At 39.2% G+C, this 19,785-nt stretch overlaps 1 protein-coding gene across 1 annotated transcript; it reads right to left on the bottom strand.

The window, feature by feature from the left end:
- Positions 1–434: 434 nt before the first annotated feature.
- LOC109462863 (4-aminobutyrate aminotransferase, mitochondrial-like) lies at positions 435–18,094 on the bottom strand. The gene is made up of 15 exons (XM_019759501.1): positions 18,019–18,094; positions 16,551–16,745; positions 9,154–9,245; positions 8,469–8,616; positions 7,417–7,466; positions 7,147–7,227; positions 6,694–6,786; positions 6,443–6,505; positions 6,118–6,181; positions 5,433–5,581; positions 4,789–4,926; positions 3,457–3,624; positions 2,803–2,949; positions 2,255–2,369; positions 435–1,904 (listed from the first exon to the last, which is right to left on the bottom strand). The coding sequence occupies exons 2-15, from the start codon at positions 16,600–16,602 to the stop codon at positions 1,783–1,785; spliced, it is 1,482 nt and encodes a 493-aa protein (XP_019615060.1). The 5' UTR covers positions 16,603–16,745; positions 18,019–18,094; the 3' UTR covers positions 435–1,782.
- Between the last annotated feature and the right edge of the window lie 1,691 nt (positions 18,095–19,785).

Genomic DNA, 19,785 nt, shown 5'->3' with positions numbered 1-19,785 from the left:
AAGTCAGTATTTTCCATTGGACAAACCCACCAAAGAAGCAATACAACGTAACTAAAGCTCATGTTCGTGAGCATTTTGCTGGTACAAGTGGAGTGGTAGCTACATACAATGTTTTACAAGTACACTGCACAAATTGTCTCTTTAGGCCACAACAATTTAATTTCTTGGTTAACGGATTCGCCCGCTTGATTTTTTTCTGATTTGCAAAAAAAAAATTCAGAATCAACTGCAAAATGCTCATATTTTGCCCTGAACAGTTGAAAACAGTCGTTTTCTCCCTAGTTGTTACAGTTATTCCATCTTTCAATGCAATGGTATCATTAAAAGTTCAAAATTCGTTGCTTGAATTTTGAACCAGCCTGGTGTGTTGACTTGGCTCCTATCGTACCATTTTGGGCCATAATAGGATGCCTAGGCCTGTTTTTATCTTTTTATTTTCGCCCGTCCGCTCCATTATTTTTCTAGAAAAATCCGTTAACCAAAAAATTAAATTGGTGTGGCCTAAGTTAAAAATTAACTCAAAGTAGTGCAGCTAAGAAGGAAATACATGTAATACTAAAATGAACCTAATACACATATAGCTTTAATCTTCTATGCACCGAGGTAGGTAATATTGTATTCTGCTACTGGCGTAGCCAGCAGGGAGAAGGTTAACATCTAGAAATAGAAGCATTAGAAAAATTCTTCTGGCTGTTAATGCCAATCATTATCATATATAACATCACATATTGGCGCCCTAGGTTTTATACTTTAAAGGTACATGTATATAATTGTTGGGTGAAATCATGCACCCTGCAGTGAAAATGTGTAAAATGATTATTGTACATTCATCAGTTCTATATTGAAGAAAATCAGTACAAACATGTATTTGCATGTCTTTGCCAGTATATCAGTTTTCTGCCCATTTTTGACACATACATGTAAAGATAAATTCAATCTCATATCAATTGTTCATTTATAATAATCACAATGTCAGTTGATATACATGTTAGTCAATGTAGAAAGGTGATTTTACATGTATGAGTGCATCTATTTCCAAATATTACAAACGAAATATGCTATTCACATATTAACTTTACAGCTATATATCATTAATATCATGTTATTTTGTAATATGTACATTGGCGTGATATTACAGTTTTATAAATTTCAAGAATCCATGACCAAATGACCAATACATATAGGACAAACTGCAAATATACCAATAGTCAATTCTAATTTTACATGTAGTTCTTTCAGACTGATAGTAGAGCATTATAAACAGCAAAACATGACAATTGTGCTCTTGCAGTTTTGGCAGATATACATGTATGTAGACTAGTATTTCATTGCTGGCAAGTTTGAGTATTATTGGAGGTAAGCAAAGTGCCAGTTGTTTGGCATTGGTCAGAACTAAATATTATGTTGCACTTTAGAACTAAAGATCCCTCTGAAACATTTTTGAACTTTAACTTATATTCCAACACAAAAATTGGACTTACCCCAAATTTCAACAGTTTTTTTCCACTGCTTCGAATTTAATTCTGTGACTGCATTCCTTGACAAAACAGTCAAAGATTTGGGTAAGTATAAAATTTACAGTTCAAACCTGTTTCAGAATGTCCTCTACCAACACAGGATGATGAACTTTCAAGATAACCTAAGATCCCCATAATTTATGGCAGGGCTCTAGCCAGCTCTATCATGTAATTGATGGAAAAACGGGTGCTGGCTAGAGTCCCGGTTTGTAGAGGTTCCACAGTCCTGCTCCTGACAGTGTTCCACCTAGACACCTGAGTCTGTCTATGCCTGTTCAGCGAGAACCTCGTCCACGGCGTTCAGCACCATTTCTGCATGATGCGGCTGGAAGATGAGCGCAGGTCTGCACCGGATGGTCCTCTCCCCACAGCCGCCTGACTGGATACCTGGGGCAGAGGGACGATAAAATCAACATATGGCAAACAGCTAATGGTGATAATAATATGTTTCTGATGTCCTATACAAGAGACTGTAGCAGTTTTTTTATAATACATCTTAATGTGGATGTTCTTTGGAATATTAAATAGATATCATACAGGTAAGTCTTGTAGCTCATCAAGCTGTTCCGCCAAGCAACAAAATGTAATTTGATCGATGAAGTTGAGATCTGTCTAACAAACAAACAAACAAAAGGAAGACCAGAGTGACCGGTCGAAAGCTCTAGGTGAGAGAACTTTTTGGGGTTGGATCTAAACATGTAACTACCAACACAGATGAACTTTCATGATAAACAGACCTTTCCTCTTGAGGTCTGCCACGATCTTGTTCCTCTGAGCCTCGCCCCCCACACAGTCGATGGCGATGAAGGTCCCCAGCCCACGGGCATTCTCCAACTGTGTCGGGTACTTTGTCTGTGCACAAAATAGATAAATGTTATTGTTGTGATAATATCAAAAATAAAATAAAATAAAATAGATAAATATTATTGTTGTGGTTAACTTCAAGCTATTACCTTTTCTCAAAGTCAAAACACTACATCAAATTTGACCAGATAAAGTCCAATTCTTTTCTAGTCATTTCATCATTCCTTTCTTCCACCAGATGAGCACTATAATTTCATAGTACTGTAGCTTACAAATGTCCTTTCTTCCCTCCTTCATTCCTTCATCTTTCATGTTTTGTGACATACGGTACATGTACAATTGCTATCCGATAGTAAAAAGGAGAAAAAGACATGAAAATACAGCAGAATATAATGATAAGTTTAATCATATTCATGAAATTGTTGTTGCACTGTATATACTTAAGATACTACCTGTATGCTCAATTATTACAAGGACTTACCTGAAGGTGTTTCAGACCGTCCAATAGGACAGCCCCGGCCTGTCGAACGTTCTCCAGCAGGTTTTCCTCCTGTACTGTCTTCACCACAGCTTCACACAGCGCCAGCTTGGACGGTTCTCCAAGCCACGTGTTGAAGATTCGGTAACCCTGGTAACACAAAAAGTAAACAGTAAACAAACAACATAAATCTTCACACAGCGCCAGCTTGGAAGGCTCTCCCAGCCACGTGTTGAAGATACGGTAACCCTGGTAACACAAACAGTAAACAAACAACATAAACAAACAAACCTCCTACAGCCTAGTGTTAATAGTATGGGCTCTTGAATTTATGTTGGACCCCAATTTGGCAATACAAACTTATACAGATATATAAAATGCCAAATAGAGCGTTTAAAGTAAGACTAATAATAGTTACCGGTAATCAAACAATACCAAAAAAGGCCATTATTGCTATCACTGTGAATAGCCAGTGTTTTTCTTAGCAGAAACAACAATTTACTTATCTAAAAATTATTCAATATTCATTTACATTGATGAATGACTGACTGAATGAATGGTTTATTTGATCAGTTTGATGGATATGAAAAATATATGAACTAATTCGATGAAGGTTTAGTCATTTATTGGTAACAGCTTTGAATGATATTCCCTTACAGAGGTTGCCCTGAACTCCTCGGTGTGGAAGTACCCTCCTCCCAGCATCTTCTTGGCGAAGGTGACGACGTCAGGCGGGTCGTCCAGTCCCCACAGGTCATGAGCCCACCAACTGCCGGTCACTCCCACTCCTGTCTGGACCTCGTCTACCAGGAACGCTGCATCGTACTGTAAAACAAAAGTCTGTATCTGTACATGTATAGCCGGTATAACCACCCCTCGGTGTAACACACCAACTGCCGGTCACTCCCACTCCTGTCTGGACCTCGTCTACCAGGAACGCTGCATCGTACTGTAAAACAAAAGTCTGTATCTGTACATGTATAGCCGGTATAACCACCCCTAGGTGTAACACACCAGCTCCCCGTCACTCCCACACCTGTCTGGACCTCGTCTACCAGGAACGCTGCATCGTACTGTAAAACAAAAGTCTGTATCTGTACATGTATATCGGGTATAAGCACCCCTCGGTGTAACACACCAGCTTCTGTATCTGTATAGCCGGTATAACCGCCCTTCGGCGTAACACACCAGCTTCTGTATCTGTATAGCCGGTATAACCACCCTTCGGCGTAACACACCAGCTTCTGTATCTGTATAGCTGGTATAACCGCCCTTCGGTGTAACACACCAGCTTCTGTATCTGTATAGCTGGTATAACCACCCCTTACTAAAAAATCACTAACAGATGCTACCAACACGATTCATCAGCAGAAAACAAAAAGGCTTCTACAGACCCAACTTCTGTTCTTGGTGCTGAAATACTTATCTATGACCTGAAAACCAGTTTTCTTCACCCTTTTTGGTTTTCTGATCCTCTTCATGTTTCATAAACAGTGAAATATAGGCAGGCTAATGGTTTGCTACAGAGGAAATTTGCATTAAGTAACATTGTGACACAGACACAGACCTAGCAATGGCCCTGAGTGTTTCAAACAGATGATAACAACATGATCCAACAACAGAAAACAGGCTACAGACCGGGTCTCTGTCCTTGGTGCTGAAAAGCAGGCTACAGTTTTGTTTCGTTTTGTCTTGATCTACAGTGCAAATTTGCATGCTGTAACAGTCCCTGTGACAAAGAAACTGACCTCCCTAGCGATGGCCCTAACCTGTCCTTGGTGCTGAAATACACCCTGTGTAATCTACAGAGCAAATTTGCATGGTTTAACGCAGTGACAGAGACACAGACCTCACAATCCAACACAAAACAGAAAACAAGGCCTCTACCAGCCCAACCTCTGTCCTTGGTGCTGAAAAGCAAGTTACGGTTTTGTTTTGTAATCTGTAGAGCAAATTTGCCTGAAGTGATGCAGTGACAGAGAAACTGACCTCCCTAGCAATGGCCCTGAGTTCCCTGAAGAACTGTGGCGAGGCGTGGTTGTCTCCTCCCTCTGCCTGGACTGGCTCCACCACCACTCCGCACACAGGCCGCCCGCGAGAGTTGTACTCACGGAACAGGGCATGGACCTGACGGGAAAATGAAGAAAACTTGTATTCTTTAACATTCAAGTTACATTCCTTAGGGCCTAACTGGATTCTGCTTGAAGGTTGTGTCCACTTGTGTGTAAAAGAATTTTCCAACAACCTACCAATGCCTAAATACATCACACCTTAGCAGCCCTTTTACTAGTCAGGCCCCCAGAAGCTTGATGACCACACCTCTAAGTCAGGAGAATTGGGAACATCTTCATCCTGTTGATTTATGCATACATTCTAACATGGACCAATTATTGTTAGACTGGAAACTGTGATGACTGGTTTCCATAGTGGCAAAAAAAAATCCTGAGCTCCTATTGGTAGTTCTGGACATGGGATTGGTTCTCTCAAAGTAGAGGGTGTATAACCACAACCTCTTGGGAAGGAGACCCTGGTAGCCCCTAATAGCAAGAGATTGTGAAACATAGGCTACTGCCAACATAATGAAGCTACTCTATTTTGACAACACAAACAATCCACAAACATTTCTGACAGACCTGATCGAGACATCGTCTCTCCTCAGCCCTGTTCTCAGCCTCGTGTTCCTCCAGCGGGTACTTGAGCTGAGGGAAAGGAGCAATGGGCCAGTCCATGGATGGGATGTCCAACTTGTGGATGGCCTTGGAGTGAGTCGTGGCCAGACAGCCTGGAAAAAAATGGCAATCAGTCAGGCTTGTGAACAGTCTCAGAGTTAAAAAACTTCCAACCCTGTAACAATTCATGTCATGTTTTTTAAACATAGAAGTACAGTAAAACCCGCATTAGTAACCATCTCAGCATCAGGACCACCTGACCGCCATGGCTAGTTTTTGATTGCCCCTTAGATTACTTTTTTACATTGTTCTAGACATTGAGAAAATCTATATTGACTACCTGCCTACTGTGACTGTTTTCACAGTCTATAGACTGTCCAACAACAGAAAACAAGACGGCCTCTTCACTCTACATCTGTCCTTGGTGCTGAAGTTGAATCTTCATCTATTTGCAGTTTTCTTGTCTTAGATTTTTTAAGTTTTTAAACGTAACATTCTGCCTGCCAAAGTAGTCATTTGGCATCAAATTTGTTAAAACTGGTTATGGCATCAGGCAGCGGATTGAGTGAACTGGTTATTTCAATGTAGTTTGTCCGAGTGTATTTGTGTAAGTACATGTAGGTGGGTAGGTTTGTGTGACGTTCGTTACCTAAAGTCCTCCCGTGGAAGGCACCTGTGAAGGACATCAGGGTGAGGTCTGGGGCACCTGGAGACTGGGGGAAGGGAGTAACAACAAGGTGAGGTGGCTGGTAACACGAGTGAAGAATTTAAAAAAATCTGATACATGAAATATATATTGATCTGTATATTTTACTTGTACTCACATTTGCTTGTATTTATTGTGATTTTCTCTTGTATCAGCCAAGGTAGTCATTGTTACATTGGCAGAGTATTGGGATACTTTCTTGAGAACATAAAGCTGTGAACAGACGAAATGTTGCAGACAGAAATGACTTATTCATGAGACTCCATACCTTATTGAACATGCAGGTTTCCAACTCTTCTGGGGAGGGGGGTGCTCCACCTCGCTGCTTTGTCTAATAAGAAAAAAGTAAGTTGACTTGTCAAAAATCAATGGAAACTTAAGCAAAAGTCTCCATCAAACCAAGGATTCATTTGCAAGTTGTTAAATGTTAAAATTTCAAAATTACATTCAACTGTTGCCAGGAAGTTTTGAAGCAAAAAAATCCTGTTAAAATGTTACACGACAAGAAGGCCAACCTACCATATACCACATGAAAATGGCCTTATAGGCATTCTCATTGGAGCAGGAGCCACAAGCCATGGTTTTCACATTAGTCAGGCCTTTGGGGGCCACCTGGACATGGGATAAAACATCAGATATGATAGCACACATGTATCTCATTTGTGCAACAATATCGTATTCACTCACGGCCTGTAACGCTTGTAACACGATATGTATGTATGTATGTTAAGGTTGACATCACTTCACCCTTATTCATTGTTTAGTCCTTTTTTTTTTAAATGAGGTATAGCTTGAGGAAGACAATTTGGAACATCAGCAGTATCCACAGAATTGCAAACTTGAGACATTCATTGACAGGCATTCCAAACCTTGTTTAGAAAGCTGTTTAGAAATCACATGCAATCAAAGACAAAATTTTTTAATCCCTTTTAGAACAGGATGACCAAACTAAGAAAAAGACCCTGTACTTACCGCCATGAGAGAGTTCTGTACCCTCTGTGGGAAGTCAGCTGGGGGGAGGTTTCCCAGGGCGGGCCTGTTTACAAGTGTGCTCTGTAAATAAAAACAACAACAAAACATGTCTGAAATATAGAATATTAATGCCAACCAATGACCAATACGATACAATGTAGTCGTAAATACAATTTCTTTAGAATAATATTACGTGTATTACGACAAGTCAGGTGGCAAATTGACTGACAAGAAGCCATGATAAGAAAGAAGTTGAGAAATTTTTCGTACCAAGTTTGCAGGATCATTTAGCACCTTCAACAAGGCTGGATGGTTATATCCTGTAAATAATAAATAATAAACAATTGTGTTTAGGAACAGTGAAACAATGTAGCACAGATCAGTATCAAGGTAATCACAAGAAAACTATAGATACAGCACCATCTACACAATGTAACATCAGTGTCCATAATATCACCAGGGTCCATAATATTGCCACCTTCAGAAACAGTGTGCTTAAAGATATTTTTACTGCAACATACTTTTGGTATGCACTCCTGCACACCTCAAATGTACAATGTACATACCTAGGGTGTGTTGCAGTAAAAATATCTTCAAGCACACTTTTTCTCAAGGTGGAGATATTATGAACCCTGGTGATATTATGGACACAGATATCCCGTATAAGATATTTTTACTGCAACATACCCTAGGTATGTACATTTGATGTGTGAAGGAGTGCATACCAAAAGTATGTTGCAGTAAAAATATCTTTAAGCACACTTTTTCTCAAGGTGGCGATATTATGGACTATGGTGATATTATGGACACAGATGTTACATGTAATCACAAGAAAACTCTATAGATACAGCACCATCTACACAAAGTAAGCACGTCAGCAGAGCGTACTGCACCTGCGCGAAACCCGTAATGTATTGTACATACTAGTATTTCGGTAGAATGTTGTATTCGCTCATATAAGGTTAGCATTTCGGCAGTAGTTTCCAAATTTTATGCCGGAAAGAATATCCTCTGCAACAGGCAAAATTCTGATGCAATGTTGACCAAAAACCCAACGAAAAACGCGAAAATACGGGGTTCTGCGCAGGTGCAGTACGTTCTGCCGACATGCTCACAATGTACTGTAACTATGTACTGTATGTACTGTATGTACTGTATGTACTGTATGTACTGTATGTACTGTATGTACTGTATGTACTGTATGTACTGTATGTACTGTATGTACTGTATGTACTGTATGTACTGTATGTACTGTATGTACTGTATGTACTGTATGTACTGTATGTACTGTATGTACTATATGTACTGTAGAGAAGCCCCACCTAGTGGCAAGGATGAGATCTGCATGTAGATGTCGAGGAAGATATTTCCGTCCACGTCCACCAGGTAGTTACCCTTACTCTCCTCGTAGTTACAGAAAAATTGCACCTCATGAGCTGTTGTCAATGCAGTGAGTTCCCTCAGCAGTTCCTGTAAATTATACAGTGAATATGAAACATACAGTGAATATGAAACATAAGCATTCCATGCTTCTCCCCTCCTCCTGCACCTGTTTTATCGTTGTTTTGTATTATTATTGTCTGTTTTGTTCAATGTGCAAGCTAATAAAAATCAAATCAAAATATTAATACTTACTTACTTACTAGTAGTGACACATACAGTGGTTTAAAACCATTTCATTTCATTCAATATACAGATATATATTGATACATTATGAGTTGAGAGGGTCTAGTAAGATCTGTGGTAAGGTAAAATATGCTCCTATTAGGGGGGGGGGTATAGCTTGTTGCCACATCTTTTCTTTAGTGTAACACTGTCTTTAATACATTTTGGAAGGGTGCCTTGGAAATATTTTGTTTTGCTTGTTTTGTTTTCTTCATGTACTGAGTAATTTTGACCATCAAATCAGGTAAGTAAAAGACAGAGACAAACTTTAAAAGTAATTATTAATTGATAACTCCTTCCAATAATGTAAAGATCATCATGAATATCTTCTCCTACACGTACCTGGGATTTTGGTCCAGGAATGTCTGTCTTGATACACGGTCCATCAAACTCCTCGAGTGACAGCTTCTTGGGGGCTGCCAAGACATGGCGTACTGGTGGGGAATGAGAAGGAAGATTGTTCTTAAACTACATGTACAATAATGACAAAGCTAATAGTTTGCAATCCATACAAAAGGAACGTGTGTGTATGCACTGATGAATGTTTATAGTCAAAATACTTTCGAAGATCTTTTGTACGTGTGGCTAACAATGATAACAGTCTCAATTATATTGTTTTTGTATTTTCTGTCGAATAAATTTTCTTCATGAACATCTGTCAATCATCACATACACTTTTGCCCCTCCCTGCACAATACCAAACAAGGAACCTTGACCTGGTATACTGGTTCAGCTTTGGGTTCATTGTCCTTTGTTTATTTCACCATAGTTGCGTGACATTTTCATGAATGGTAATTTGTTCCACTTCAAAAACGTCTTGTTTGGGTGAATTGACCTTCATTAGATTCTAATTTGTGGGGCAAGGTTGTTTTCGTGCAATTACTAGCTTACTTCCAGTCTAAAGACTTTTACAATGTATCAGTTTTACTGGTTTGAACTGGATCAACCTTGAAAAAGCCAAACAAAAGAGACAAACTGAAAAACCCTATTAATCAGGACTTGTACATGTACAGTATGTTCATGTACCCTTTTTGAAATTCTAAATTCAAGACAGTTGTACAAATGGTCAGCATAATATTCATTTTAAGAAAATGCTTTGTATTTATACTTACTACGTCTAGTATATGGTAATAAGTTATGAACCTTTTTTTGTACGTTGAAATTTGAATAAATTGTACATTAGGAAAATATTCCGTTTTGCTGTCTAAAACGTTTTGTGCTGTTCATTTACTTAAGGAACATGTTTTGTATTAATATACATAAGGGCAGATGAAGAAAAAAGATTCCATAAGAATTTATTTTGATGTACAAGTACAGTAATGGAATTCTTGGTGTTCAGGATTATTACTTGTCCAAAAAAATCAATAAAACAAAAACTTATAAATCCTCCACAATATCCCAAATCCCCAGAGCCAATATTTCAACTCCTCCCTGGAGAAAACGCAATAAATCAATGTCACTTCCTGCATACACTGTAAACCTTAAAATGTTCACATTTATGTAAAAGAAAACTCCTGTATCCTATGCTTTACCAGCCTGATGAAACTATTTTCGGAATGTTCACGCTGTTATATTTTTGTGGGGACCTCTAACTGTAAAATCATATTATAACAGTCAGCGACTACATATATAAGTGTGTGTGTGTGTGTGTGTTTGTGTGTTTGTGTGTGTGTGTGTGTGTCTGTGTGTCTGTGTGTTTTATAATTTATTTCAATCAAAATCTACTAGTACTGCACTTCAGACTTCTTTCCATTATGATAATGATTGCAAATTTCAGTTTTCAATTTCAAACAACACGAAAATCTCCTTATTATAAGTTTTTCCTCCTGCTGTGAATTAAAACCATTCGAAAAGTAAATGCGTCTACTGTACAACATGATCAAAGCTCCAGGAATAGAACACTGACACTACTGTGGAGTTAAAAGGACGGACTGCCTCCCTTATTTTCCAGTCCGGTGGCATTTGCGATGGGAAGTAAAGTGAAAATACCAGCGAACACCTGGGACCAAGACTCATCAGCCATGGAACGGTATCAACTCATCAGGGTCTGCCTGACATTCTCTCTCTGTTGCCGGATAATTGCCTTCACGTTAAATCACGGCAAGCCGTCGTGAAGCCCTCTTCATATCATACAGAATGAGTTAGTGTCAAGAACTCAAGCAATAATAGCAGTAATCCATAGTTAGGCCACACCAATTTAATTTCTTGGTTAACGGATTCGCCGCTTCATTTTTTTCTGATTTGCAAATAAAAATAAAAATCCAGAATCAACTGCAAAATGCTCATACTAGTATTTTGCCCTGAATAGTTGTAAACAGACCTTTTCATCCTAGTTGTTACAGTTATTCCATCTTTCAATGCAATGGTATCATAAAAAGGTCAAAATTCATTGTTTAAATTTTGAACCAGCCTGGTGTGTTGACTTCATGGCTCCTATCGTACCATTTTGGGCCATAATACAATGCCTAGGCCTGTTTTTATTTATTTTTTTTTTCGCCCGCCCAATCCATTATTTTTCTAGAAAAATCCGTTAACCAAGAAATTAAATTGGTGTGGCCTAATGCAGCAATTTGAAAACACTCTATTTTCTTTGAGCTTATCAATTTTTCCAAGTGCATTCTTATTCAATCATGCCCATATTTTTATTATTTTATGATATGATAATATGGCATATTTTGGAGGATAGCCAAAAATCATTGTAAATTGAATCCACAATGTCATATACAAAGCTTTATTTTTTGAAAATGTTACTAAAACAACTAACTTTAACATGGTCTGTCATTGCATTGATCATACAGGAAGAGCACAGCACCTGAGTTATCCTAAACCAGGGATAGTCGGTCGTGTAATAATGGTCGTAGGATTTCCCGTCTATCCCATCCCATTACCCCCTCCTCCGATATTACAGTAATCCTTCAGCGAGAGACAGCTATAAAACTGTAATAAGGCTTGTGGATGATAACTGGGCTGTCAAAGTGTATCGCTCGGGCGATCTGTTATTTCTTACACCAGGAATTGGAGTCCTGGGTGTACCTTAGCCTCCTGTGCAGGCCTCCGGGCAGGTGGTAGTTTTGATACTGCGTTTTGTAGAATTTTTATCGTGTTCTTTTGCCGGCCATCCTACAACCAGCCACGGTTTAATAATAATAATAATTGTTTATTGATTGATTGATCGATGAGTACAATCGCTAGCACGTGGCAGCGCAACTAAAAAAGTAGCTCTGAATTGCATGCTAGTGTTTAAAAACAGAGAGACAAATATTGCACAGTTACGAGTAACAAATAGACAACTAAACAAAAGAGTTAACATATAGGCAACTAAAAAAGTGCGTAAAATGAACTTAACAATATTCACAATATCAACCAATAAGTAATCAATATCATTAGTGTAAAAAATAATAATTTTATAGTATGTTGCATAAAAACTAATCTTGATAGGATTGGTCATGGGAGATTTACTATGTGCCATATTTGTTTGTACCTGTCACGGCTGGTTGTAGGATTGCCAGCAAAAGAACACAATCAAAATTCTACAAAACGCAGTATAAAAACTTCCACCCACCCGAAGGCCTGCATAGGAGGCTAGGTGTACCCAGGTGGGGAATTGGAGCTCGGGCTGTACCCTCAGTGCTGTATATAATCTTATAATGTGCAGCCTGTGGAATAGCCTAGAGGGCAGAGCGCTGACATTTTGCATTTGAGAATGAAAGTTGTAGTTTCAATTCAGGTATCTGATATGAATGGAGTAGATTTGGTTACTGTAGATTGCCCTTAAGGTCAAGTTAGAAGTCTAAATATTCTCCTTAGCAGGTTCCATGAGTCAAGCTCTTTTGGAGGTCATATTACATTCTCAGTACTTTTTATTTTGTTGGCCGCCCCTGCTTGTCGCGAGCCTTCCAACTTGACCTTAAATTCAATCTACAGTAACCAAAACTGCCTCCTTCCCCTTTCTGAAACTCTACCACATTCAAATATGAGGTATTCATGGGCAATATACAAGTACAGTTCACTGTATATACTTGTAGTTACTAGTTGGTAGGCTAAAAGTCCTTGGTAACAGTAAATCATTTACGAAATGTCAATTCAAAGCCAATTTCCAAATTGCAGCTTCTGCCTAATGTTCCCCTGTAGTTTCGGATCACCAAATTGCCCTGAACAGTGGTTTTAGGTCCGGGCTGAACCCCAATAAGCTGGTGTAATTACCTGCATTTAGGCTGAGTGATTGCTCCCTAACCACCCTGTCCAACTGTTATAGATGCACCAGTGTGATGTATGCTGCTGTTGGGAATTCACTGAGCACAGGGGCTGTATGTCAAAGGCCACTTCAAAATACATGCATGGTTCACACCTCTAAAAAGGTTTTAAGAAGCTTGAATCCATGACTAGTTTCATCAGGTTGGTAAGACACTGAGTAAAGAGACTCTTTTTACACAACCAAGTCTTTTATTCAGCCAACGTTTTGGTGACCGTCTGTCACCAGTCAGAATTGCCCTGAGGAAGGTGACAGACGGTACGGAAACGACGGCTGAATAATGGTTGTGTAAAGAGAGTCTAAGAAGCTTGTATGTTTGTTCTTGACACTTTTCATTCATTACTTGAAGTACGGACTTCTGAATCATCAATTTATTTCTGATGCCATTTATTCAGTTATACACTTAATTAGTTAGTTGGTGATCAACTATCATACAATTCAAAATACATGCACGGTTCACACTTTCTGAGGGGCCTGCATGCCCTTTTTCGTAAGGCGTAATCAGGCCATTTTAGTCTTCATAATCCGTAGGCAGCCTCCCAAAAATCAACGTTATTTATAATCAGCACATTAGCCGCAAAGCGTAAACTCGTAATCAGCTCTGAGACTTTAACGTAATTCATAATTAGCAGCAAAAAGTTTGCGTAATTTAATTGTAATCACTTCATAGCATCGGAACTACCAAAATTGACCTTAACCTAAAATGCTTGAAATTTTGGTGAAACAGTGGAGAGAGAGAGAGAGACAGAGAGTCGACACACACAATTGAAACTGCATAAAAATCTTATTAAAATAATATCTACAATACCTTACAAATATTTATAGGGGGGCAACTGTTTCAAATTCTTGCGTAATACACTCCAACAAAAGCAAAACAAGAGTTCCGAGATGTCATACCTCCATGAAATATGGGCTTGACATGTAAATTTATTCTTTAATTATGCAAATGCATGTCCAGGACAAAAGATACAAAAAAGGAAGTTTTTCTGCAGTACCAAGGTTAGCTACCTGGAGGTCCAAAATTGACCTTGACCTTTGCCTACCCAACACCTACACACATACCAAATATCATCACAATCCATCCAAAGGTTCAAAAGTTATGCTGGCTACAGATGTGTGGAAACACAAACACACAGACAGACAGACAGACAGACACACACACACACAGACAAGCCAAAAACAATACCTCCGTTTTTCATGAAGGTAACAACTCATTGTCTATTCTGTATTCTAGCCACCCTCCCAGCATGTAAAACAGGCTACAGTCTATCCCAGGGCGGTGTCCCCATGGGCCACCTGTGTAATTGGATTCTTACAACATAATTTGTCTGTATCCCCAGAACACTGCCTCTGTCAGGAGGTATTCATCATACGCAAGTTATGGGAACCCAGGGAGCACGAAATTCAACTTTCACAAAACAATCCCCTTCAATATTCCTATTGTAAGTAAAACAATAGAATTCCGCGATCTCATACTTTTGCGCAACGATGTTAACCTTTACAACTGATGAATTATAAATAATTCTTCTCAATACCTCGTTGATTATGCAAATAAGAGCCTCATTTGTACAGATCATTTTTGTTTGACTTTGAGGTCTCATCACCTGGTCCTACCCACCTACCAAGTTTCATGAAAATATATCCATCCATACTAGTAGTTTCTTTCTTTCTTTCTTTCTTTCTTCAGTTATCCAGCTACATGTATTCAGGTGTTCAAAATATTCTTTCAATTCATAACACTGTTTTTGGTTGACAATATTTCATATAACTTTTAGTCTACTTTTTATCATGCTATTTATCAAATCAACGTAATATCAGTTTGAGGAGGGCAAACTAGATCTGCAATGTGATATGAAGATACCTTGGGCCATGCAAGACAAATAGCTAATATTAAACAGGGTTTTTTGTCTCATGTATGCAAAGCCACACGGATAACATTTCATCTCAATGGCTGATCCTGAAAAATAGTTCTGAACTCTTCCACAGACACAAGGTCGTTCGTATTCCCGGGGAATCTGACCCTGGTCTCCATGGAGATGACCTTAGGGAATGGGGCTGCCCAGAGGTACATGTATCACATTCCATCACTGCTCAGGTGTTACAGGTGTCCTTTGGGTAAAATATTACTTTTAGGATATTATTATGGACAATTGCACATTGCAGCCATAACCAAGCTGATTTCGGTTGTTAGGATTTTGCAGGAGAATATTAGGCAAACTAAAACTTTGAAAGAAAACAAGCTGCCAGGGGGCCCAAAATCTAATCATCTTGAGGTCAAGACCTACCCACATACTAAATATCAAGACAATCCATCTAAGCTTGAGTTATCGTACAAACAGACACAGAAACACGTACATGTAGGAACATGTAGTTATGGCATAAGGAATACATTTTTAGGACAACTTTTGGTGCCAAAATATGAGAATTTGGGGGTTGATTCATCCAAAGCATGATATTTTTATTTTTGGACAACGAGAATAATTGAAAGAACTGAGAAATCAAAGTAGTGCTGCTATATATAAGGCCACACCAATTTAATTTCTTGGTTAACGTATTTGCCTGCTTCATTTTTTTCTGATTTGCAAATAAAACTAAAAATACAGAATCAACTGCAAAATGCTCATATTTTGCCCTGAACAGTTGAAAACAGTCCTTTTCTTCCTAGAAATTAAATTGGTGTGGCCTAAGGGTAGAAAAAAAAAACCTATCCAGCAGCATATATGCTTTTGTCCCTTTGGGGGATTTGCTATAAGCACCATCTTAGTTTAAAACCTGTCATTATACTAGACAAGTCAAGAGTAGAAGTCTAGACAGCCCCCAACAATAGATGGACTCTCGTGTTGACCCAGTGACAAAGTTGTGATGCAATTTCACCCATCACAGATGAGTTATACTATATCACTGGTCATTAGATCAGTCATCCACCCATAAAATGTGTAAATCAATCTCTCTAATGAAAGAGCTGTCTTTCATTAGTAACAGGTACAAATGTAGACTGATCACATGATAGGCTCATAGCTATAATTTACTGCAGTCTATCATTCACTCAACATGACATCATTTGCAAGTGTTCTGATATCCTGATTCACAGTAAATTGACAACATAGGAGTAACAGTCAAATTTTTTCTGTTAATTGTAAGTTTTTCTGATTTTGTAAGTTGTAACAATCACCATGATGTATAAACAAAGGACAAGCTTAAGGCATTTCTTCAAGTTGCAATTGTAAGTTCTTCAAATTCACCATGTGTAAAGTAAAGATAATAGGGCATATATACATGTAGCATGATCTACATGTAGGAATTTTCTTTTACACAACCTGAATACTTCTCTCACCTTGCTTACGTTTCGATGTCTGTCAGACACCTGAAACTATTTTTAGAAGCATAATCTACTGGCTATATGGTGATATGAAATAAATAGCAGCTGAACAGACAACTTTTTTACAGTTTCATCGCAACAATTTCAGCAACATTAACGTAGACTTACCCTGCTTCAGAGATGACAATGATGACTGCAGAGTTTTCCTGAGAAGAGACATGGCGACGACTTGGCCTCCGGATCCGCCGCGACCGAAACACGAGAAACGACAGCACAGCTCCTTCACCCGCTGTGGCTCTCACCGAACTGTTCCGCACTCCTTACAACAGAGACTGTCGCGCGGTGATCACGCCTATCACCTGACTGGAATAACAATGATCAATAATTTTCATAATAGGGTCCCAATATGCCAGACAGTCCCTTGGGCGACTCAGGCTGTTACATGGCAGGTTTTACCGGTCTCTTATTATTAAGGAGCGACTTTGGATCAATTGAAGCAAACTTAATTAAGGGGAATATGTGATATGTTTTCTCACCTAAGAGAACCATTCTTTCTTGCTGAGGGTTAGGTCAGTGTTACCTAACACAGTTACAGGCTATAGCCTCCATAGCATGCCAAAAACTGGGGGTTTTGGGGGTCTTCAGGGTCTTTGGAAGCTTTTATGTGCTATTTTCTGATTGCATATAGACAATATAGCCGGCCTGGTTGAATTACCCCCGTTAGAACTGGGCTAATCAGAAAACAGCCGAAGACCACCAAACCCCCAGTTCTAATACAGCGAAGTTTTATACCAATCCAGCAATCTTTGACAAAGGAGGTTGTCAGTATGAGGGTTGTAATGCCTGCCAACTGAAGATGACCTACATTTGTGCTTTCAAAATCCTTGAAGCGTTTTAGCCCCATTGACCCTAGCTGCTGACAGTAAACAAGGCTAGCTGTAAATGTTATAAAGAGTTACATTATTAGGAAGCTAAAGAATTATGCATCAGCTCATACTCATACTCAGTATTTTCTTTTCTGCTTCTTTTTTTCTTTTTACAAATTTAGGTCACACTGACTTATCTTATGTAATGTTATCTAATGAGCATCCATAAAAATCAAGTTAGTGTGACAGTTATCAATTCATATAACGTTACAATTAAAAAAATATATATATGATGGAAAGTGCACAACTTGGTCCAAAGTTTTAAAACTGCTCGGAAACTACATTGTAAGTTTACCTTTACGTACACCCTTTAAAATGTGACTCAAGAGGACTAGTACTATTTATATCTCTCTTACGTTATCTAAGATCGTGACTGCCCCAGATGTTTCAGTGGCCTGGCTAATGACCTCACTCAGCAAACTGGCTCGAACCAGATTCTGCCAAACCAAAAATTTCCCCTGAAATGCACTAAACAATAGAGAGCTCTTTTCTCACTAGCTTGGCTAGCATTATACTTCCTATGATACTTCCTACTTCCTTCCTACACTACAGACAGTGAGAGGGTAGTAGTTCCCTTTGCCGGGTTGTCAACAGCTACTAACGGTGTGCGGTATCAAAACAACTTGACAGGCACGACAAAAATACGTGCTATACTGCTATAAGACACCAAAACGTCGACTTACCTCGTCCTGACTATCGTTAGTACGTACCTTAGCGTGGGAACAGGGAAGAATTTCGACGTTCTCTGAGCAACAAATGTTCTGAAGTAGTCTGAGAGGAATACTATTATTAAAAGACCGGTGGGTCCTATTAGACCGCCCGTATTCTAGCTTCTGTAGCAGTGGGGTATTTGTTTACCAGCCACATGTGACCTTCGACCGATTAGGCACGATCAAAACAATACTCTGTAGTTCGGTCACTCTTAAGTAGCCTCTACCAGACACCGCGGATCGCTGGAAAAATAGTACAAATTGGCCGAAATAAAGGGATAGTATACCAGAGAAGATCCCGGGACATAGAAGATCCAATGCATTCGCGACCCACGGCTAATTTCTAACTATTTTTTCAGCGATCCGCGGTGCCTGGTAGAGGCTACCTGTTAAGTCTTCAAGCAGATGTCTGGGAGAGACGATCGTATTACATTCTCTGAGCTAGTAGCTTTTTCATCAATAGAAAACGGAAGAAGCAAATAGTTTTAAGTGCAATTTCGCTTCCCGAATATCTGAGTGTTTGGTAATATTATTACAATACATCCTTGGTTAGCCGTGGCGACTCTTGATTCGGGCTTACGTGTAGCCAAGGACGTTTTAATACGAGTAAAATGTCCTTGGTGTAGCTTAATACCTGGGGCAAATCATTCGTTTTCTGTGAGACATTAAATAGTATGGGCCTAGTATCCAGAACTGGCAATGTATGCCCTCAGGGTTAGAAAACAGGCACACTAATATAATAGTAATAAGCCCTGCCCCCTCCAAAAAAAGCCAGACTCGTAGAGGCGTTTATATTATTGATTATCCACTTTGAAAGCTCAGACCCTTAATTATATAATCCTATTGTATTTGTAGGTCATTGACCTCACAGTGCAGCTGTGTAGACAAGGCCGCTATTTTGTGGTCTGATATCTACTGTACGTGACAAGTGGTCTTTTCTTATCTTCTTACTATGACCATAGGTCAATTAGAGAAACTTCCCGCAAGAAAGCGTCCACTCATTCAACTGGACTTTGCTCACAAGTTGTCCTATACTTGTCAATAAAGACAGAAGTCACCCAGAGGACACTTAAGTTCAGTAAGTTCAGGACACCTGGAGGTTTTATTATGGTGCGATTTTATCATATCTAAAATGTCAATACTACAACATCGTTTTCCCGGAGATATAACGTTATAATGTTACCTGTAGACCATACCAAAAATGAGATACATACCTTGCGCCGCCGGTGTCCAATAGCCAAGGCTTGGGTGTCGGGGCGGAAAAATTCTTGTTTGTGTCCACAACAGGACAGACAAATGTCACACGAATGTCAAGTCAGGAAAACTCCCAGGTGAAGCTCAATCAACAAAAGAATATGTCAATTTGACCTTTCGAAAAGTGCTTGTTGTTTGGTCCGAGTGGAAAAGTTTAAGGCCACACCCACCTTACGGACGCAGACTAGCCAGCGTATTAGTTCTGCAAAGTCAGCACAAAGTCGGTCAACCAGAGGCCCCAAGGGTTTCTCGCTCAGATTTCTCTTCCTGTAGTCTCTCTTGTCCAGTCTCTGTTCTTCAGGTACGATTCAGATGCTACACGAGTTTGGACCGACGAAGGAACTCTGGTCGATTAGTGCTATTCCAAAGAACAAGTTCGATAGGAACCTGGAACATGTGCAGGTTCTAGCGTGTCCTCTCTCTGTAGCTCAGCTAGCTCGCACAAACAACTCTTTCAGGCTGTGGAGTTAATATTGTATTCAGCTCGAGTCTTTTGGCAAACAACACCGGCTA

The sequence above is a fragment of the Branchiostoma belcheri genome, unplaced genomic scaffold (genome assembly GCF_001625305.1).
Source record: "Branchiostoma belcheri isolate BF01 breed outbred unplaced genomic scaffold, Haploidv18h27 scaffold12, whole genome shotgun sequence".
In the NCBI taxonomy this organism is placed as follows: domain Eukaryota; kingdom Metazoa; phylum Chordata; class Leptocardii; order Amphioxiformes; family Branchiostomatidae; genus Branchiostoma; species Branchiostoma belcheri.
The sequence above is the reverse complement of the archived record's forward strand: the minus strand, read 5'-3'. Positions and strand labels throughout refer to the sequence as shown.

Excerpts from the sequence above, each read along its gene's own strand:
- LOC109462863 (XM_019759501.1), bottom strand. The coding sequence starts at position 16,602 with ATGTCTCTTCTCAGGAAAACTCTGCAGTCATCATTGTCATCTCTGAAG. Across the intron at positions 2,950-3,456 it reads AGGAGTTCAGGGCAACCTCT|GGTTACCGAATCTTCAACAC; the intron begins GTAAGGGAATAT and ends TTGTGTTACCAG. Across the intron at positions 1,905-2,254 it reads GGCAGACCTCAAGAGGAAAG|GTATCCAGTCAGGCGGCTGT; the intron begins GTCTGTTTATCA and ends CCTCTGCCCCAG.